The following is a 23,253-nucleotide window of genomic DNA, read 5'->3' as shown; positions in this document are numbered from 1 at the left end:
GAATTATCCTTAATTACAGCCATTTCCTAAACTAATAAAGCTGCTAAATCTTTACTGCAAAGGTTAGTTTACCCAGCATGCATAAAAACCACTGCATCGTGTGTATGTCTGTGCCTCTATGTGTGTGTGTGTGTGTGTGCGCGCACATGTAGGTGTGCGAGCTCATGCATTCAAGCATACATGCTGGTGATTGGTGTGTGTAAAGAGTGTGTGTGTGTGTATGTGGGCGCAGGAGAGCTGGCTGGCTTGCTGGCTGGCAGCACCCATAGTCCCATTAATTTCACGTGGGCTCCCTATCACCAGCCACAGATGCCTATAGACACGTAAATGAGTCTCCAGCGAGCGGTGGGCCGCCTCAGCCAGCCAGCTCGGGCCTAATGGGCTGGAAAGCCAGCGTATGTGACGGCAGGAGATGAGGGCCTTATTTACACTGGCAGACATTAGTGGATGGACGCTGATTCACTGATTAACACGTCAGCCTCCCTCCCTCTACCCACCCACCCCCACATGCCTCCAGCAGTTCTCTTCATCCCTTCCCTCTCTCCCTTCAAACCTCTACACTCATAGCTGCGCACATAATGTGAACATACAAAAAAATCCATATACAAACATGTCCTCTCCCTTTTGTTTTCTTCCCTTCTCTTTTTTCTCCTCTCAACTTCATACATCATTCCCCTGCCTATACTAAAAGATACACACACATACACAATATCCAGTGTTGGAAATGCATGGTGGCAGGTTGCTGAGAAGGGGGAAGCCATCTGTGAATGATAGCTCCTGTGGAAAGATAATGTTTCTCATGCAGCGCCGAGTGAAGCGCTGATGGAAGAAGATGACTTTTTGAATGGTTAAGTGGGTAAACGTTAGATCGCGGCCGCAACGCTCCCGTTCTCCTCACCCACCATCAATCCCTCCCTCTCTCCTTTCTTCTCTCCCTTGCTCTGCCTTTCTCGCTCTTTCAGTGTACTCGATTGTTTATTGAAAAGGCACAGGGAGGCCACCGATAAGAGAGGCATAGCTAATGCCATGATTTGTGTCAGTCACGCCGTACAATTTGTTACAATCGCAACACTTATCACAATATAATATGTTTATTCTGGTCAATTAAGTGGCACAGGAAGGCTCCTGCATTTGAAGTGTCACATGCAAGATGGGACGGGGTGAGGCCGATCAAAGGAAATGGAACTAATCTAATTGTACAGCATCTCATGCTGCTGCCACCCCCGTAGCCATCGCCATCGCCATTCAGCCTATAAACTGATGCATTTTGGGAGAAAAGAAGGGACAGGTTTACATACTCCTGCATATACATATATATATATATATATATATATATATATATATATATATATATATATATATATATATATATATATATACACACAGCAACTCATAATTATTCCTGCCATACATATCCTCATAAACACATAACTTGTATTCACACCTCATTTAGGCCTACATGTACAGGCACTGTACATATTCACACACGCAAACATAGGTAATTTTACATGCACACAGACACACACGCACACCAGCACATAATAGGGCATATGTGACAGAAATGTAAACAAGGCATGCACATGTGCGTAAATAATCATAGTATTACATAGGTCTGCATAGATGTGCAATTACATTTACACACAAACACTCATAGATACCTTTGTACTGTACATATATACTACAGTGTTTTTGTAAACACACAGATGAAATGGGTACATCAGCACAAATTTATCCAGGAAGCTGCTTGCACACGTGGACACACATACCTTGGGCATGTTGTGGTCCAGCATAGATCTCAAAAGAGTCAAAGTATACATAAAAGCAGTCAAGGCAGTGAAGCCAGGCTGTGTAGCGGACCAGTGCTTTCATCGATCTGAGCGGGTTCATTAGGTAAGTGCTGACATCACAGATTGATGTCTCTTTAAACCAGTGCCTGCCGAGGAGCTGACAAGGAAAATCAGCACTATTGACTCCCTTAGTGGTGTGTGTGTGTGTGTGTGTGTGTGTGTGTGTGCGTGTGCGTGCGTAGCTTTCAAATATATCAGTGTATGCTTACATACATGCTTACATATATGAGTACATCAATGTCAGTGTGCACAAATGTGCCAATAAAATGAGTATGTGTGTACTGGCATTTGGCACACAGGTGTGTCTTTTTTTGTGTGTGTGTGTGTGTGTGTGTGTGTTTCCCTTGACGCCACACTAAATACCCTTGTCTTTGATGGGCTCCTTGGGTGTAGGTGTTCACTAATGTTGCTAGTTATACACTCAGCAATGCGGCTAAGGAGCTTGTCGGCCTGTTTCTGTCTTTATGCCACCATTCATCCATCTCCCATGACAGAGTGGGGAAGAGATGGAGTGGAAAATGGAGATGAATAGTAAAGGAAAGAATATGGGGTGGAGAAGTCAGAGATGGACTGGATAGCATCTCTCTCCATTAATAATTTATCAGCACATCTAGGACTTTTTTTCTGTGATTATGTTGCGCAAATTTTCAAACCAGATAGATCCTTGGCATCGGGCTGCTTACATTTCATATGAGGCCTCGATGCTGTTTAGTTAAAATATAGAATTTAGGATTCATGTTGTGGAAAAGAGACTGAAAGTTGTCTCTCTCTATAACCCCAGTCCCCTCACCCTGTACTTGTCGATTGATTTGAGATGTCGTTTGTATCTGATGTGTTTCTCTAATTAAGATCAGGGGAGAATCATTGGCATTGAGTGGCTGCACACGCCCATCGATTCGACTGGGATGGAGTCGGTGTTTGTGAGGATAGTGTGGACAGGAGTGACAAGAATCAAACTGGTGGTCGAGCCATAGCCACAGCGACACCAGACCAGACCAAGTAAGATGGTCCATATAACCTCCACTGTCAATCATTTTGTTTTTTAGTTCACCTCAGGTGCAGTTTGGCACACAGCTTTTCAGGGAATTTGTTTCTTATCATATTACAGAGCAGGTGATTTGCTGAAGGACAGCAGAGAAAGTTGGTTTTGTGAGTTTCTAATGATAGCATCACTTCTGGCAGTACCGGGCAGTTAAGTATTCCCATCATCATGTAGTAGCTGTAATGAGCATTTTTTTTTTGCTGCTGATTTGCATCTGTTGTAATCCATAATAAAGTAGTCAATACTTTGTAATACATTATGACAAAGGGCATTGACAGCTGGAGATCAACGGCACATACCCAGAGGTCTTAAGCGCTGATGGTAATACAATAAACATTACCTCCTCTAAACACCATGGCACCACATCCTGCTGCTTTAAATGAGCAATTGATCAGCTCCGTTGGAACATGAACAGGGTGTCTTCATGTCCAGTTGAAATGCCTTTAAACGATCCATAGTCGAGGAGAAACAAAGGCAAATTGACTTATCTGGCTTTAATATATCAATACACAAGATGGTGCATTTTCACAAATAAGGGAAAGAAAAAGAGTTTAGAAAGTTTGCCTGTACTTTATTTTAGCCTGAGCTGAGCATAATGCAAAGTAAGTGTTTGGATTGTGGAATGTGCAGAACCAAAGGCATGAATCCCTTCCAGGCCACCACCACCGGAGGCACATCCCAATTGGCTGCCTCCAGGAGATTAAAGAGAATAATTGCCAGCTGATTGGCTGTTTAATTTTTCATGGACCTTTGATGCACAGAGTGTTTGTATTACCTTTATCAGCAGGCATAATAATGGGATAGAGTTTGACACACTTAAGTAAAACAGCTCTTTCACCGAGTAGAGGAGCTGCTACTCTTCGTCTCAGCAGAAACGAACAGACTGCAGTGGGATGTCGCTTTCAGTGCTGTATAAAATGATGCACATTGTTTTGAAATGTCCCTCTGTGCAACTAATAAATTACAATTAAAGAAAATTTATCCTGTAGGTGCCACAGACAGATAGAACAGAAAAAGACAAACACATAAACTTTAATTTAGTATGGTTGATGGTATCTTATATTTTTCTTCCATATATGTAAATTAAGTGAACACAATATTTGAAACACCTTTCAGTGCATGCACTGTAGTCCAACACAACACTACCAAAAAGTATTGCCTCAAAAACTGAGCATTTCTAAATAAGGTAGTGTTTATTCCATGGCTGTTAAAGTCTATTGTATTACAATGTACAGGTGTTTCTATTTTTCTGGTGACTCGTTATGTGTAAAAGGTAGCTGCCTGTTTGAAATGAACTGATTTTATCCCTGTTTTACCACCTCTTTGAAAGCAGTATGAAAGTACATGAGAGCTAGTTTTGCCTGCTCCTCCCAGATCAGAGACAGCTGCAGTTGACAGTCCCATGTTCCTACCTCTGCCTGGTGACACTAATCTCTTCCTGTAGGTGACCTACCTCCTCATTCCCAATCTGTCTGTGTGTGGTGTGTAGGTGTGTATGTGTGTTGTGTGATAGTTGCAGCGCATGTCACCTTTGCGGTTCCGCTTCGGAGGTCCAGGAACGGTGAGCTTCTCATGGTTGTCACTTTGAGGTGGGAGAGCAATCATTTCCTTGGACAACAGTCCCATCCTCATCCCTGCTTCCCGCCCGCTCAGATTAGTTCCTCTTGCTGAGAAGATTTGCATCCAAAATATTTTTTCCTTACTTATTTTTTCTCTATATTTCCTGTTTTCTTTGCACCGTCTACCATCTGTGTTTCTTTTTCCCTGCCCTTCTCTGTTTCCTTCTCTTCGTTTTCCCCTGGACGCTGTAGAGCATTTTATTACAATTGTCAGAAAGAGTAACAATTCTATTGTGAGGTGATTACGACAGGGTGTTTTACCCACAGATCACCAGAGCAATTAAAATCTGTAAATAAGGCTACCCATGATGCCTCAGTCCAAACAATGGGGTCCCGTAGGAAGTGTTTGTTTGAAGAAGAACTATGGAAGAGAGTTTCTCTCTCTTTCACTCTCTCTCTCTCTATCTTGCTCATTAATTAGGAGACGCTCCTTCAACCCGACACTGCTGTGTCGATGGGCAGCTTTGCACAATCGCAGTGACACATATTTCAGACACAAGATGAAGTTGTTTACTTTTGTGTAAGACCTCGCATTACGCCACTGCACTTTGTTTCACAGCATGGCAAAGATAATGCAGGCCTTCTGTGATTGTGCTAGGAAAAGGAAGAGTTAGGAAGAGGAAAGAGAGAGGCCTGCATCAGTTACTTTGTAGAGGCAGACAAGTAGACATATTTACACTTGTACATATAGGGCTGACACACACATACACACAAAATGTGACACTTTGAGTTGACCATATAGTAGATTTGTAGGCAATGAGGTCAGATGTTGTAAAACTGTAGTGGGAACATCTGCAAAGTGGATTTTGATGGATGTCCAGTTTGAACACAGACTCAGAATTTGTGAGTGCACTGGTTGTCCCTTAACTCCTGGCTAGTCTTTTGGCCTCCTTTTCTTCTAGTTACTTGGCAGTGTATCGCATCTCTACCCTGGCATAACCAAAGGAGAATGCTGCCAGATAACCAAGACAATGCTGCCAGATAATGTCATAGTCCTTGAATGAACAGCTTAATTAGGGCTTATAACCATTAACACAGAGAGCTACTTTTATTCTGGTTAGCCTCTTAACTGGGGTTGCCATAAACTACCTAGTTCACAGCAGTTCACAAAGTGATGCAAGCACCCCAAACGCCTTAACTACTTTTTGGTGTTTCTTTTTCTTTGTAGAGACAAAAGGGCTCTTTGTAGTTTAGTAGGAAGACATGTGGAACATGTCATGTATTTGGTGTCAGGATGTGCACGTACCGCTTCCGCAACCACCCCCACCAGCTTCATAAATTACTCACGAGTGGAGTTTGGGCAGGTTGGAGCAAAGGAACCAGACAGATAGAAGGAGGGACCGTGGGAGTATTGCAGCTCAACACAGCACTGCAGTGATGCCGGGCTCCGTGGGCCTCACCAGAGGCTGTATGCCTTACCAAGATCCTGTTTACAGTCAGCCAAAGAAGCTGCCAGCCACCCATTTCCATAACGGTGCCTGCGGCCCTCTGCGGAAACTAATTTCTCTTTGCCGGAGATGCACCATGATGCTGCGTGCTCTGTACCTCTCCCACTTTGCATTCTATGTCTTGTGTTTCTCTCTTTTGTTTCCATCTGTTTTCCTCCCATCTCATCTTCCCATCGTTCCGTATTTGCTGTGTCTCTTTATTTTCTCTGTCTCCCTCTACACTAATCTTTTCTTGGCTTTCTTCCAGCAAGAACCATTGAATTCTGTCCTTTCCTGTTAATTTGCATCAGTGATTGTTACCAATATTCCAGAAACATGTTGTCACTCAAGGTGTAGCAGTGGAATTACATTGTTGGCATAATAATTTAGATGATTAGTAGGTTCATGCATTTATATTGTAATACGTGGAGGCTGGGGCTGCTCATACTCTTATCTGTCCAAGTGTGTGGATTTTGGTGGTCTTTTTTTTAAATCACAAATATTTTAAATAGTCTTCTGTGCACATCTTGTGTGGAGGCTTTTAATTGTGTGCATGTGATTATACATTTACATGTATTCAAATGTACATGTACAGTTTCCATGTAATAGTAGCTGCTTGTTAGTGTAGAAATATTTATGTGATTGTTTGTCATATGGGTACCTCTGATTATTTCACATCTGTTTCACTGTTGATGCATGGTGTCTTCTTTCATCTATGGGCATGTCAGTGTGCCATGTCCACTCTGCTGTCTATTTGTGGTCGTGTTTCTACACTCAATACATCTCTGCGTGAGCCTGCCATCTTCAGCTTTTTCCCCTTGTTCTTTCCTTCTCATATGTTTGTGCAGATTTTTTTTTTCTGCTTCAGCCACTTGTGTAGTTGCCATGTTCCTGTGCCTGTACATCAGTGAGCATCTGCTCTTTCAACAAGGTCCCCGTGGCCTCAAATGTCAGAGTAAGCAGCTGCCAGACAAGTACATTGTGCAGCAGGCTTGTGTTTCGCCCCCTCCCATCCCTCCACTTCTTGTTCTGTGATGTTAACTGTGATTGAAAGTAAGTTGGCAGCAGCAAGTGGGGGACAGATGAGGGAAAGGGTCTCTGTTTTTTAGAGAATTGGATTCCTGCAGTTTGGAGGAGTACTGCTTTTACTGTTGCTCAGGACCTGACTGTTCTCCAGGGCTTCAGGGTCAGGTGGGGGAGGTGTTCTGTTGTGCATTTGGTATGGCTTCTTCTACCTTCTTGTGTGAAAGACCACTACAATGGTAGGCCATTTGCAGCTTGTCCATATTGTGGTCCATGTACTATGGGGTATCAGGGGACAAACAGTGTGTGCACATTTATCAATATGTGTCTCAGTGTGTGTATGTGTGTGTAGGTGCACAGGTTTGAATTTGCTTGTATATGCTCTTATATACCTTTTAAAAGTCTGCATTGCAGTGTAACCTTTTAGACAATATGGATCCCTTGTTGCACTTCATAGTATAGGAGGTGCTACAAGATGTCACAGGACGCCCGTACCAAAGTATATGTGGGCTTGTTCCATGCACTTGTGTATATGTATGTGTATGAGTGAGTAGTTGCAGGATGGAAGCACTGAAGCAGAAGAGACAGAGGGCAAAGAGCCCGGCAGGTCCCCCCCCCCCCCCAGGAGGGGCCTGGGGGCAGCGGGCCAGGGGGAAGCCCCTCCAGCTCCCCCCCAAGCACACTCTGCTCAGCTCTCAGACACTTCTATTGATTTGTCCACCAGATATGGCCACAGGTTAGCTGCTCTGCTAAGTACTGCTCTTTTCACCTCCCTTTGCCTGCAAACAAAGGCTGGACACAGGCTCCATTTGATGTCAGGTGATGTTGTTTCCTTGGCATTACATTTTCTAGCCACACTACTCACCCTACCTTTATCTTTCTTCCCTGGCACAAAGCATGCATGGACCATCAGGGGGCACTGTTAGACTCACTCTGTACCTAATGACCCAACCCAAAACTGGCATAGTCCTCCACTGTCTTCTCCTGAGGCTACAAGCTGTGAGAAAATGTGCTTTAGGTGTCAATCAATCCTCCGCCTTCAAAGTTTCTCCTAATTCAAGCCCAAACTAGATGAGTCCAAACAGTAGCTTGAAATTGTGCCCATACTTTGCTATATGTGATCAACACGTGTAGCAAAGTGTAAAATTTCAGCCTGACAGATGTAGATGGAAGCCAAGACAACTCTTGATCAGCTTAAGACAGTTCATCTCATTGCCAATCTTTTATGTGATCGGAAATCAGTCGGCAGTACCTCTGTATTCGCTGACAGATGGATGAATCGAGTCTTCAAAAGGCCTCATTGGTGACACATTAACATGAACCGAGCTTCCTGGAGGACTCCGAATTCTGAGCTGTCACAGGTGGCAGATGAGATAAAGCTACTATGCTGCTCTGCTTGTTTCGTAACATAAGCCAAGTCATGTTGAGAAGAAAACTGGCACCTGCTCGACATCTATTAAAAAGCAGTTTCTGAGTTTTGAAGTAGGGTTGTTGTAACATGTCTTGTATTATTAATTAAAACACCCTGCTCTGAGTCAACATCAGCTTTTTATGTGTCCGATGTCAGATGCCAGAACAGGTGTGAAGGTAAAACAATGAACATTGAAAGAAGGAACACCACAAAGGTGTGTGTGTAATACAACTTCCCACGCTTTGATTGCAAGCTAGTATACCCTTACAAGACACTGCAACATACTTTATCATTGTTAATTAGGAAACTGCTGTGTAGGACAGCATAATACCAGCTCGTCATATTGTTTGCTATTCTTCTTGCACATAGTTGCATGTCATTTATCATTGCAGAAAGCCGGACTTGTTAGTGTATGTTAAACTGTTCCCCTCTCAGATGAGTAATGGGGGCTATTACTAGCAATGTCAGCCATAAGAAACAAAAATCTTTCCAGGCTGAGGACTACCTGTAAAATTTGACCAAATGGGACAGGAATCTTAAAAGATAGTAATATTTTGAATCGTCCTGTTTCAGACTGCATAATTTGTTGCTGTGCAATGACAAATAAGTGAATAATTTTGAAAAAAAAAAAACACATGGGACCAGTGGAATTATAATTGTTGTTAAATGAACTGAGATTAAATGTCCATGTATGTGTATATTAACAGGGATAAACTGTCTCAGCAGAATCTTTCCTTCTTGGATTCACTGTCAAATGTAGCTGTGTAACCGTTTGCTGTAAGTGGTCAATTCTTCAAAGTAAATGTCTCTGACTGATCTAACAGAGATACCCAAAGTGCAGGTGCATCTGTCACAAATAACAAGATGATTAATATGTCATGGACACAGTTATTAAAAACAAACCCAGGTAAATGGAATAAGAAAGAGGAACAGCAGTCTCAATTTAAAATTACCCAACAGGGGAATGATAAACAGTTAAAGGATATTGGCAGTGTTGTGAAATGGCATGTAACCTTATGTGAACCTTTCTTATGAAGTGTTTGTATTATTGTGTCTACTTTCTGTACAGAGATTGATTGATTGATTGATTCATCTTTAGTAAACCAAGTTGTTGCCAGCTTAATTAAATTTGGAAGATGCCTGCTTCTCAACCTTCTACCCCTCACCGGTCTCCTAGGCACTCATAGCTATAGCTGTTTTGCTTGATCCCAATACCACTTACCTGCAACATGAACAGGAAGGACAGGGACTAATTGCAAGGACAAATGTTTGCAACTGCGGGGTTTGCATTTGTCTGGGCCTGGTCCAGGCCCTGTTTATTTCAACCTCTGTTGGCAGTCATGCACACACCACACTCGCTTTGCTCTGATTTAACCAGAGGCAAAGCCCCCGCCAACCCCCACTCTCTCTCATCAAAGATTCATAAAGGCAAGGTTCTCAATGATTTTCTGTCTCTTCCCGTATTCACAGCTTGTTGTCCTCACCCTCCCTGTCTCCTGCCAGTCAGACTGCGGAAGTCAGGCGGAATTATGGGTGAAGTGGCCGCTGGCTCCCAGAGTGTGTGTGTGTATGTTAGTGTTTGTGTGTTTGTAGGCGTGTTGGTGTAGGGAGGCACTGGGGTAGGACGTGGGCAATAGGGCGAGGGGACGAATGGACACTGACATGTTGATGTTGTACTAAAAATGTTAGGAGCCCCCATGCAGGGAAAGGAGTAAGACCCCACCCGCTCCTATCTACCCCCATGCACTCCTTCCGCAGTTCTTTGTCTTCCGTCCCAACCCCTGAGCCCTATGTGTCGTTGCAGCTTCCATACTCGCTCAAAAACTAGCTCATTCAGAGCCCTAGTCACCAGGCCCAGGGCACACCATCTGCAGCCCTCGGAGTCCTTCCGTGTGTATGTGTATGTGTGTGTAACTATGTAAGTGTGTGTTTACCTCCATACTTATGTGTGTGTTGTTTGCGTGCAAGCTTACAAGCGTGTGTGTGTATGGGTGGGTGTGTGGGTGTGTGGGTGTGTGTGTGTGTGTGTCTGCAAACCCAACCCACTGTGCCTCAGCCTGTTAGTCTTGCTACTTACCAGGCTTAGCCAGATGAGGGCCACTCAGCCCGGATCTAATTCCTTCGACTCTGGCAGCACTTCACTCCTGGCTCTTTTTGCCTCTCAAGTGTGCATCTGTGACCTTGGCTGAAGTCGGAGGGGGTTAAACTGTGGACTTGGAGATGTGGCTACAGCGATTGAGTTGTAAGCTAGTTTTTGGATCAGAGCTTTCTCACAGCCATCTGGGCTTCTATGGGGCTCAGAAAGAGGTTATCCCTCTCTTACTCCCCACAGCTGACCCTGGATCAGCAGTAAGGGCAAAGACTTTAGTCTGAAGCATCCTCGCTGGGATAGGTAGTGCAGAGTGGGGATGTTTGTGAAGTGGAAATTAAGAGAGGAAACTAATGAAGAGAGTTGATCTCTGTTACCAGTTGTAATCCCTCTGTTTTTATTGTGCTGAGCTCTGCATGTGCCTTTTGTCTTATTGTTGTCTTTAGTGGCAAAGCCTGTGTCACCTATTTTTTTTTTTTAAACTCTTTTTGACTCACTTCAGAATTAATATACGCCTGTGCCACTATAGACAAAGGGTTGGGTTCTACAAAACACTGTCCTCGGTTATGCTGGTATTACAGTTATTGCATTAAGTTTATTGTCACTACAAACAGAACACTACTTAGTTCCTGTTAGACCACAAACAGCATTTTTTCAACACCCAGAACAACTTTCACAAAGTGATTTACACACATACACCTACACACGCACAAAGTAATCAGCATAGGCAGGTACTATATGTACTCATACTCATTCACACACCCACACCCACACATGCCATTATATGGCGCTCCCTGGCTTGCTGTGTGCACTCTTTGCATCCTGTTTGGTGCAGAGCCTCAGGGCCTAGCCTGGCTGCTCTTCCAAACAAATTGCTGGCTGTTCACAGCGTTTTAAATGCCGAGGCCCTTTAATTACACTATTTACTTAATAGGGTGAAACAAAACTCGTGTTCACGCAGCAGGAGCACCAGGTGATGCAGAAGTTCAAACACCTGGCGGAAAGTACTCCTCTGGCATGGACGCACAGCATACACGTGTGCACACACGAATGCACACACACACTCGCATTACTGTGTTCCAAATGCTATAGGCCTCACTCAGGCTTGGATGAGAAGCTTTACTGAGTTTGGGACTTTTTCTTTTGTTTGTTTACTGGAAGAAAAAAATGTATCTGGGAAAATACGACTCATATGTTGCTGTATACCCAGCCTGACATTTTCAGAATGAGTTCATCCTGTACTGTAAATAGAATGAGTAATGCTAGTTTTAGTTGTTGACTTATGGCAGATGCCCATGTGGGAATGTGCACAACTACTTCTGTGTGCCACTCCTTAGTTTGTCCATTCAAAGGTTATCAGCTGAAATTAGACTAAAAGCGATATATCCTGCCAAAAGATATGCCTTTTAGATTTTGCTATCTGATATTGCTTGTCTAAAAGTGCAAAATATTGCTAGATGGTGGCACTAGAGGAAAGGTCAGGGGGGTCACCACAACTTGATTAGACTGGTGGTGACCTGTAAAAAGACTATAACCTGTCTCTCCTACAGTGCAAGCTGGGATATATATCTGGGCTGGTATTTATCAAGCTTCTCAAAGTGCCATTTTAGTCTTAAGTGTTGAGAATTCATGAAATTTACTCCTACTTTTAAACTTAAGAATAAAAGCAAGTTATCAAATTTCTGAAAGCTAAGAATCACTCTTACTCTCCCAGTTATTTAAGACAGCTCGAGAGGTCTCTCAAGAGGTTAGGAGTTGCCAGTAGGACTTGTGATGGCACTGTGGAGACAGAGACATGAGACAATCTTTCGGGAGAGGAAGAATTTCTGAATTAATTGATGACGCACAGTTAATAAGACGGGGTCAGACAGCGCAGGCATAAACTTTGTCAGCGAGTTGGTGAGGGACGCCATCTCACCACTGACTTTAAGCAGGATTGCGTTTTCAGCTAAACTGAAGGTGGTGATCACACTTTGTTTATTTGCCACAGGACAAACGCAGCAATGCAACCATCAATAAGCCGAATAGTCATGGAAACAATTATGGCACTTCAGCTTCACAGCTCCACACATTGTCATGCGTTTAATCGACTTCCCAACAACACCCCCCATAATCCGACAGAAGCAAACACAATTCATGCAAATAGCCGGCTTCACAGGAGTAGTAGGCGCAATTGATGGCACTCATGTAAAGATAAACTTTTTTCATTTTTCATTTATTAATGTGTAGGCTGATATAATGTATTCTCTTAAAAATTCTTTATTGTTAATTGTTTGATGAATATAAATTCCTCTTAAGAATTTCACCATTCAATGTGAATTTATCTGAGAATATTCTTAAATAAGGAAATCTATTCAGTGATTGGTCCTTGGCTACATCGTCATCCAAAATCCTGTTTGCGGCACAGTAAGTGTGACAAAGTGACTGACACTTAAGATTTAGTCCTACACTTAACTCAAATTGGGACTATGATGCCTGATAACTATCTTTTAAGCACAGCTTTGAGCCAAGAATTTTTTTACTCTTAAGTCAGTTGTTAGCAGTTAGTGTTCTTATGAGTAATTCTGAGAAGCTTGATAAATACGGGCCCTGATAATTATTATTACAACCATTAAAGTAGTCAGTCTAGCATACTTGAAATTACACATTTCTAATTATATCTTTTGTTTTTCATTTATATGATTCATTTAAATGAAATGACAAAATCAAATTCAATATTAGGTGATCAAGTGTTCTGTTTTTTTTCTATTTGTTTTTACAAGAATGTCTTGTCTGTGCTGATGGTCATATTATAGTCTACTCCTAGATCTGTCCAATTTATGGGGTTTCAAATTTATGACAGTTTCAGTAGGGCGTGTTTACAATCACTGGATTGCTGATCCTATTATGTGACAAGCATCATGACAAAGCAATGTCAACAATGAGTTTTCAAAGAATAGTACTTAGTACTCTTTAAGAGTAGTTGTCATGCTAAATTTAAAGGGAGTAGCAAATTCAGTGTCGATCTTTCTTTGTTTTTTGTAAGGCAGTTTAATATACATGTTTCTGAAATCCAATATCCTTTTGTGCAACATGTGAAAGCATCTATCTCACAGTTTAACTTTAGACAAAGGCTTCAGAACTTAACACCACATCCCCTGGAGCTAGAAGGATGACTTGTAACCAGGCAATTGAAGTTACAATAGACTATAATTAGCCGGGCCAGCTTGACCCCGCCATTGTCACTTTAAGACAGGTGGGAATTGTGCCTATGTTGGATCGACCTTATCATGTGACTGGGGTCAGGTGTCATCCAATGACTTGGCTTTATAGCTGTTGAGGCAAGCCTCATCCATCACCAGCTTTATTGCACCATTCAGATGATGCCCACAAGGCACTGACGCTTGGCCAGGAGGGAGGGGGCATGCAGTGGAGGGAAGGGATGAGGGTTAAAAATGATCGTTTTACAAGAACACTCTCAGAACAAGTTTTCACAGCAACGGTGTGCCCTGGAAATCTAAGAGTTAGTGCTCCCAACGCCACAGTAACCCTCTTCCTGATTCCACAACAGCAGATTTACAGCCTTAGAACGCCGAGCTGTGAAAAAGTGCAAGCACTCGCAGGCTTGTAACCTCTTTACCCTTGCCATCCAGTCCTCCAATTGCTCCATTTTCTCTCCTGGGCGTTATAAATAAACAGCGTCATCAGGAAAAACGTCATTGTCTCTTTAGAAACAACTAATTAGTTTTGCCTGTATATATCAAAATGTTTCACTATGGCATTTGGCCATGTGTGTGGCTCATTTGGGACGATGATGGAGTGGGTTGCTGCATTGATCTAGGCTATCTGTCCCTGCTGAGTGCTTTCCTTTCGGTGTTACAGGCAGGACCCAGAGTAAACGTTTGGGTTTTTTTCCACTATTCCTTCAAGCCAGCTGCTTATGTTGAGCTAGCCTGTGGCCTGGCACAGGTGGCTAGTAGGTTTAAAGCTGCAGCCACCTTCATTCCTCCCCAGTCAATCTGCAGTCTGGAGCACGCACACATACACACACAAGATCTCTCACTCTCTCTGTGACACTTTCTTCCTCTCCAAAATACACACACAGATCCAGAGCCTTAGGGGGTGATCTGTCAAACTACCTCTTGTCGGTGGGGTAAACGGCCAGGAGGGCCCTATCTGTTTGTCCTTTTCCTGCCTCTTTTTTTATTAGAACCTGATTGCATTTGAACAATAGTTGTCCGCTCGTAAATTTTGCGCCTGTGTTGACATTAGGCCACATTCCATCCCATAGCCTGAGGAAGAGAAGGAGCAGGCCAGGGTGTTCGGTAATTTGTTATGCTGTTAAGCACCTAATGGACGTCCACCTGGTTTTTGAGAGCAGTAGCTGTAGTTCAGGGACTTGCCTCCTTTGCACTTCAAGACTGCAATAGTGTTTTATTGCCTCCAATTATTAAGGCTATTTAGAGGCTACCTAGCTTTGTGTGTGTTTTTCTGTTAAATCTGGTTCACCCTGACCTAGTCGGGGCAGCCAGCCAGCCCACATCAAACACTTGAAGCAAGCAGTGGCTGTGCAAGTACGATGAACCTACTCTGTTTCAGCTGTAAGCTCCAACTAACTCTGCATACCGTACATGGGCCCAATGCAAACTCTGCGTCTGGCTGGAGATGCCAATAATGAGCCCTATTTGTTTTGTGTGGTTTAATGAGCAGCCTAGACTGCAGCTGGCAAGAGGGGCACCTTACAGAGTATGAGGAAGTGGCTGCTCCACCCAAAGGTACCCATGCTCCTTGGCAGAGTCATTGCTCCCAGCAGCAGCAGAGCCATGGTAGCAAGTGGGGGGAGAGTGTTGAAAGCTCCATGCAGCACCCACCTCCTCTCCTACCCCCCAACCCCCCGGTGCTAATGCATTTTTGTGTGGTTTCCACAACCATTAATTAAAGGGAAAAAGAGTGCATCAGATGTTAGTTTTATTAGCCTAGGCTCCTTAGAGGGAATCAAAATGAAAGGAACATATGTCACGCATTTGATGACGCCCCCCCCCACCACCACCACCACCACCATCACCACCACCACCTTCTCTCTCTGTTTCGCTCTCCACAATTGCCCACCTCACATACTCAAAGTGTACAGTCAGCAGCTGTCTGCAGACACAATAGCATTTGATTGATCCTGAGGAAACGGTTAAGACGCGGCCCTGCCCACGCTTTCTGGCTGGCTGGCTGGCTGGCTGGCTAACATTTTGCACCACTTTACATTTAAGACTGAATGTGGCAGTGATTGGGATAATGGGAGTTGGGATGGTGGGTGGGGATCTGAGGCTCTGTTCAAGCTTTAATGAAGACAGCCCTGAAAGTTCACAAGAGTCTTGGGTGGTGTAGGGTGAGATCCAAAGCTTGACACTTCACAGGTTGGGCCTTGCTCTTAATCCCTGTTATACTGCCCTCTGCATGACATCACTAATATCTTGCACAACACAGTAGAAAGATAAGTATGTAGATAAATGCTATCTCTTCCATTACATAACTCCATGACCTACAAAGACAGATGTGCTCACTAGCTCATTTCTTACACAACATTGCATAGATACAGAATGTACATGGATAATATACTTCTTTCTTTCCTCTCTCTCTTTGGGACGTGATTGCATGCCTTACCTTCAGGGGCAGGCTGATTTATGAGACACATGCCTGTTTTTTCATGAATTGTTTGATTGCATTCTCAGCTATTGGGAACTCGGGTTGCCAAAAACCATAAAAATTCACACCTGCACGGGATTGCTAGAGAGTCAGAAGAAGCGCAGGTAGAGCATGAGAAAGCTGGTGATCTGAGGTATTTTGCTTCCCTTGATCAGCACAAGCATGTAATACAGCTCAAAATTCACATGGATGATTGATTGATGTTCTGCGTAGTTTCACCTTCATGCAGGCTTTATTTTTGGGTCCGTCATAGCTAATGCACAGTGCATGCCACATATTTTGGAGATGATTGTCAATGCGCTACCCATGTTCTTATTGTAAACAAGAGAGATGTCTAATAAATTTTTATCAAATAATTAATCTGGTCTTTTCTTTCTTTTTTATTAGCAAAGAACAATGTAATTCAGGTAGTGGTAGCCACAAACACAATCTGTCAGGTGAAAGTTTTACTACTTGAGTTTTTGGTTTTTATTGCTTAAAACCAAAAACTCAATTGCTTAAAACCATTGAAATATAAACGGATCTTATAAAGATTCAGTGGATTTTTACTGAACTGGATTGGATCAAATGCTATTAAACCCCAACCCAGACCCTCACACTACATACTTTTGTTGAAGGTACTATTGGTGATATTTCATGCAGAACATTTACAGGACACATATTCCGCACTGATGCACAAACAGAAAGGTAATTTGCATTGCTCTCATAATTAAACCACATCCACTTTAGAAATGATATCTGAGCCTCTGTAAATCCCTTCCAAAAAGCTTTCCATTAGTAAGGCGTGACTCCACCCTTGTCCTAACATGATGTCCAAGTCAAGCAGCCCAAGCTGTCTAGTCCCATGTGGTTAGAAATGACCTCCTGTAGCAATAATGCAATAAGCGTTGTCTCCTATCTACGTTCTCTGGGTTCTTTTTCACTTGGCCTGACACAATTGTGCATTTATCAGTGTAATTGCCAGAGTTGGAAGCACTGATGTTGTCTATTAGGCAGATTTCCATCCTGTTAAGAGCAGTGGGCCTTTTAATGTATAGCCCTGCTTGAGTGTGCTGCTCCACAATTACACACCAGCCAGAGATTGAGTGGGCTGATGATGCTGATGATTGTGATGGTTGAGATGGTGGTGATGGCGGTGATGATATTGGACCACCCTGCACTCTTCTAACAAGCCTTTCAGAGAGAGACAAAGAGTGAAACAACAAAGTGATACCGAGGTTAATCATTTTACTTACTCTCGGTTGTCTCTCTCTCTCTCTCTTTTCCTCACCTCTTTCTCCCTTTGCTTTCTTTAACCAAGTGATGGAGCCCGGATGGTGGAGAGGGGGGGTGGGGTGGGGGTGGGGGGGTGGTAAGGGATCGATGGGGAGCGCATTACAGTAAAACGTATTGATTAGGAGACCTGCGAGCAGTGTGTTGGAGATGGTGGAATGATGCAATGCTTAAAGGAATTTATCCTTTGACTTTTACATTAACCTTTTATTGACTGCTTTGCCTGTCCATAATTAACACTCACTTTAGCTAAAGTGGTTAGTTTGAGCGCAAAGGGGGCTCCGGCCCTTATTGCAGCGTGGGCCGTGGAGCTCCCGCCCCAGCCGCAGTTCAAGTGCACTGTGCTGCATGGAGGGAAAGGCCTCTGTGGAATAGAGGCGATAGAATCCTAGATACCTTTCACATTAGCATACCATTTGAGCAGGGGCCTGCCAGGCTATAAGGTTTCAGGGCAAATTGAAATGAGTGATTGTGTTGCCAATCTCTCTTGACCGAGCGCCAGATGGGATAGTTAGGCCCATATCTGTCTGGGGTTAATCCATTGGAACAGCCTGCACTCACAAACACATTCTCTCCCTCCACAACCCACCCCAACACACACCTCTTTGTCTTTGACCTTAACTTTAAGGTGGGCTGTTCTGCCATGGGAAAGTCTTTTGGTGAGCCTTGTTTGTACGCCACTGTGGCTTACACTGAATTTCTAGCCAGAGCCCTGGAGAGCTTAAGGCACCTCGCTTGATATTGACTTTTTGTTTGGTTCCATTTTAGCAGTCAAGGGACGGTACTCTGTGAACAGTAGCAGATTGTGTAAAAGTGTGTGCTGAATTACCTACACTATATTATCTTTGATAGTCTTCCAGTCTTGATATCTTTTATATCGCTCGTAAACCAGGAGCCTTCTATTTGCAAGCTAATGTTGCAAGATCCCTTGTCAGATAAATGCAGCAGCTCTGTTGAAGATGGCTGGTCAAGTATTTACGGTATGTAGCTATTCAGTATGTGTCACGGCAGCAGAAAAGAGGCAAATGTTTTCTCTCATAGCTATACTGCATGAATACTTAATAGACTAAATCAAAGGCCTGGGTTCTTTTGGCCTATGGTGTCCTCAAGCTGATGTCAGCAGAACCACACAGTGTGCACTGTCTGGGTCAGTTTGCACTCTCTCTCTCTCTCTCTCTCTCTCTCTGTCTGTAGATATGTATGCCAGCCATGTCCTCCTCCTCCTCCTTCTCTGAAGTGGCGCTTCCTTTAATTCGCACCCTAAATAAATGATGAGAACATTTAAACACACGGCTCGTCGCAAAGCCCCAAGGTCGCCTAATCGTATTATTTATGAAGTGATGTGCTACATAATGGTACTTAGTGCATGTTAACAGATGCTATTATCAGGCCCTGATCCAGAGCACAGAAGATATATTGGAACAGTGGATGTTAATGCTGCTCCTCACCACCGTAATGCAGCAGCTCTTTAAAGGGCTAACCGCACCAAAATGCAGCACTTAGGCCGAAAGCCAGTCAAACATTAAGTGGCTCCGGTGAAAATATATAACCACAAATTGTGGCAGCCCCCGACTGTCCCCTGACATCTTTAACATCCCCTCATCTCATCCATAACCGACCCCCATATCCTCCTCTTCAGCTCTCTATGTCCTCTCCATCCCCTCCGTTAGTCGGTGGCCACAAGGTGGTGGTGGTTGTGTGTGTGTCTGTGTGAGGGGGTTGTTTGAGGTTTTTTAGGGTGTGGATGAGATACAGGGATATGATACGACAGACCCTGGCATGATGACTGAGTGGGGGGTATAACTGGACTTGTGGCCCTTGAAGGAAATGCTTAGCCCACAACTCACAAGCGCACACACACTACATACACAACATACAAATGCCATCCTCCACCCCTCCCGCTTGCACCTCAAGGCCAGGGGTCACTCTCATCTGTCAAGAGGCAGAGGGAGGGTAGATTTACAATGACAGCAGAGAGCAACACCAAGTCACCACAGTAAATATTTACACTGGTCTGACAAAAGATGTGGCTATGGTCCGTGGGGGTTCCAAACACTGTAGAAATGACAACTAACCCCAGATTATTAATGATAATAAAATCACGCTGCCATGAAAAGGCTGGATTTCTCACTGCTCTGTCATGAATGCAACAACAGAGAGTGATGTACTTGCATGTGTGTAAGATGAATGGGGCATTAATCACGATCATCAGCTTGATTCTGTTGCTGCCATTTATGGCTTTAGAAACACTTTCCTGACACTTTCTCCCACTCTCCTAGCTCCATTTAGCTCAAGGAACTTCACTGGCTCAAAGGTTTTAAAACAGTATTGCCAAAGAAAGGAAGTTCTAGTCACATAAAGATCAGTAAGTTAGATATCATTAACAATATGTAGAGGAAAGAAACTTTTGTCTAAAGCGTTTGTACAAATACATTTAAATCTCTTCCAGTCTCCTTTGTACATACAGACACACTTAGTCTCTCATATCCTGGAGGTTTTAATTGGGCCCAGTGTTATTAGGAGTCATAAAAAGGAGAGGAAACACACAAGCCGACTGCCCCCTGGTCAATCACACACCCACGGTGTGTTTTGAGATGAGTTCTCACACACACACACACACACACACATCTATCATCATCATTGACTAAAGATTAGAATCAGATTTTTTTCGGTAGCTATTGCATTTAGTGAAGTTTGTGTAAACAACTCGTTCAAATAACTTCACATGGATTTGCCTTGTTATAGCAGTTGCTACCAGATGTTACTAGGACAGTAGTGCACACATCTCAAAAAATTAAGGCACTTGTGAAAGGTTTTGTGAGCGACCTGAGACGTGTGTCCTAATGCTGATGAGTGTCTACCAGTTGGTTTTGATGGGAAGGAGGAGTTAATGGGTGTGCTTGTTTCCTGTGTCCTGTCGCCTCAGGTGCCACTCAAGTCTGGCCCAGACATTACCCCCTGAGGAGGCCCCAGTGGACCGGCCCTTCTGGGGTGTGGATGACCCCAGCATGCCACTGCCCTTTGATCTGGCTGACATCATCAACAGAGTGGAGTCATTGCTGTGGAGGTGGGCCCAAGATGTTCAAGTGTGGAAATTTGCTTATGTACACGTTACATATATAGCTCATGCGACATGCGTTCATCCACAGGTGGTTAAGTTGTTTAGTCATTACTTACTTAATTATTTTTATTATTGAATAATGTCTTTTTTCTTACATAAGTGAAGAGTCAAATAAGAAATGTAGACATGTTGTGCATGCCAAGTGACAGATTCTGAAACAGAACCAAGGCATATTGCTGCTTAAGGACAATGTGGAGCCCCTAAAGGAATATGAAAAACAAATAAATAAATTACTGTGAATGACCCTGTCAACCACTTTTTCATTTCAGTATCACATTTTTAGCTTTAGGAGCTGCTCAGAGTCTGTTCATGGCTCCAAAAGAGATAAAACTTGCCTTAACTATTCATTTACAGATATGCAGAAAACACACACACACACACCTGCTGTCACACATACTTTACATACACACTATCAAATTGCTCAGCAAGTCCTGTCACAGACTCTTATAATAAGTAATTCGGTAGTGTTGGCATTTGGGTTATCCAATACATCACACTTTGTCATGAAGTTAGACAAATTCTGTCTTCCTGTTAGTCAGTCGTAACTACAATGTCTTTATTAAGCTTACACTTACATCTAAACATTAAATTTACTTCCCAAGGAAGCCTTTTGTTCAGTCATAACATTTGATAAAAATAAGATACATTTAGATCATCGCCTATTTCATTTTTCTTTTTTTTTTAAACAGGATGTGAAGGATTTATGGAGGAAGTCAGAGAGAAAGACCAGAAGAAACCCCACCAGCTTTTCTGAATGGCCCCCACATCAGCTGAGGGGACAGACCACTGAATACACCTCCATTTTGATCCCATCAAGATTGATTTCTTTTTGATTGGGGCATCTGCATCCCCCCTAATCCACCCTCCCCTACCCCAGCTGACCCTGGCACCCCAGCCACCCCAGTTTGGAGATGGCGTGAAGGAAACCAGACCACCACAATAGAATCAGAATAGTGCTTTGGTAACATGCTAACAACGCAAGCTTAGCGACAAGCTACTAGTGTCACAACGTTCTAACGAAACATAAGTGGAACCTGCATTTCAGTGTTGGCATACATTGTGTAACTATTTATTATTTCTGTGTATTCTGTTACTTAATCTCATGTAACCCTGACATGCTTTTATCAATGGATTGACTCATTCTCAGTAGTCACAGTACAGTACATACATATATGCTTTCTATTTGTCACACAGTGTTATAATACAGAATAGAATGGTTAAAAAAAACTCACTTTACTCACATGGTATTGCATTCTTTACTTGTGTATAGTAATCCCTTTTATTGTGTTCAACGGTAGAATGAGCCTGAAGAGACCAAAGAAAGATTACGATGAGAAAGTTGTTAATGTCACCCAATGGAGAACATGAAGAATGTGCTGTTTAGTGTTTACTCTGCAATGGTGTGCTTGTGCCATACTGATGTGTGACTATGTGTATGTTTTTGCTTGTATGTGTACATTTAGCCGTGTGAGTATACATGTGATCGGTCTTTGGCCTGTGTGTTTTGTGCATGTGCACGTTCACGCTCCCACATGTCTATGTGAAGACGCGCGTGTATGAATGTGATAGTGTGTGTGAGCCTGTAGGCAGCCTGCCAGTTGTTTGTTCTTGAAGATATGCATATGGAGAAACAGAGACTAGCAGCGGGGCCCCTCTGCCTCTGCTCTGATGAAAGGCAGCACTGATAGAATGACCCGGAACACAACCGCCGTTTCTCATAATTACAGCTGTTCAATCGCTTTTAATTACTCTTAAAGTGTGTAGAGCACCACATTCCCCTGTAATGCTGCAGGCCATCCGAGTGAGCGAGAGAAAGATCCGGCGCTTCTGACAAAATCCACTTTCAAAAAAGCTAAAAAGGGTGGAAAAGGGGGCCGACGTCAAAGCAGTGTAGCAGCCCTCCTCGTTTGATTCCTTTCTCTATCTAGTTCATGATGAAGTAGAGATGCTGTTTACTATTAAAAATGCAGAATGCACTCCTTTTTTTACTTCTGAAGTTTTTTCCAAGATGTTAATGGTTGCCAAACGCTGTTTTTCTTGCTTCTTTTTTTGCTGCGCCTCTGTTATTTGTTGTTGTCAGAGAGATTTGTTTGTAGATCGGCAGTAGCGTTGACTTGTTTGAATCACTCTGTGCTCCCTGCGCCACAGCTTGTCTGTCTGAAGCAATAGGAATGGCAGTAAATAAAAAAAGTGTTTTATCCAACAACTGCGGTGCTCTGTTCTTTGTGTGCTTTTGTCCATTATTTCTTTTTTAATTCTTGGTGGACAACATGCGAATGACAGCTAGAAATGTTTGTTTCAGTTTATATATTGATAAATTGTATTTTGTCCAAATATTTTTGATCTGACCTTAAACCTGACCAAACCATGTGTCTTTTTACTCTCCTACTGTGTTCTCTAAAGTAGCCTGTTCTAGTAGCCTTGGTGGTGTAGCTCACTGGCAGCAAAATTAGCTCAAGTTTATCAATACCAGACCAAGGCCAAATAGTGCGTACATGTACGGTAGGGGTCACGTTTACTGTATCAGTGCAAATCATCGTGCCAGTGTCAGTCACATGAATTTATAAATGACATAAAATATAAATACATTCATGTTATTTCCCTCCAAGGTAAACATTTGGATTTCCAAGAAGGATAAAACAAAAGCAAATAAATGTTAGAAAAACATATTGGACCATGACTAGCATAATGCTGTTTTCTAGTAGAAGAACATGTTTCCCATCACT

The 23,253-nt window shown here is 43.0% G+C and overlaps 1 protein-coding gene across 2 annotated transcripts in view; it reads left to right on the top strand.

Moving 5' to 3' along the window:
- Positions 1-22,733, top strand: part of fto (FTO alpha-ketoglutarate dependent dioxygenase) — a 115,063-nt gene extending 92,330 nt beyond the window's left edge. Inside the window, exons 9-10 of one of the 2 annotated variants that reach the window (XR_006822196.1) lie at positions 2,697-2,846; positions 20,333-20,457. Coding sequence is in view for 1 of the 2 variants with exons in the window: in XM_046032836.1 (XP_045888792.1) it covers positions 20,333-20,473; positions 21,217-21,223 (148 nt within the window). In the remaining variant the exon portion in view is untranslated. Of the gene's footprint in view, positions 1-2,696; positions 2,847-20,332; positions 20,474-21,216 lie in introns of those variants that run through there. The other variant, XM_046032836.1, reaches the window with a different exon arrangement.
- Positions 22,734-23,253: the final 520 nt, after the last annotated feature.

Source organism: Micropterus dolomieu, linkage group LG20, assembly GCF_021292245.1.
Source record: "Micropterus dolomieu isolate WLL.071019.BEF.003 ecotype Adirondacks linkage group LG20, ASM2129224v1, whole genome shotgun sequence".
NCBI classification, from domain to species: Eukaryota; Metazoa; Chordata; class Actinopteri; order Centrarchiformes; family Centrarchidae; genus Micropterus; species Micropterus dolomieu.
This window is presented reverse-complemented; position numbering and strand designations above follow the sequence as displayed.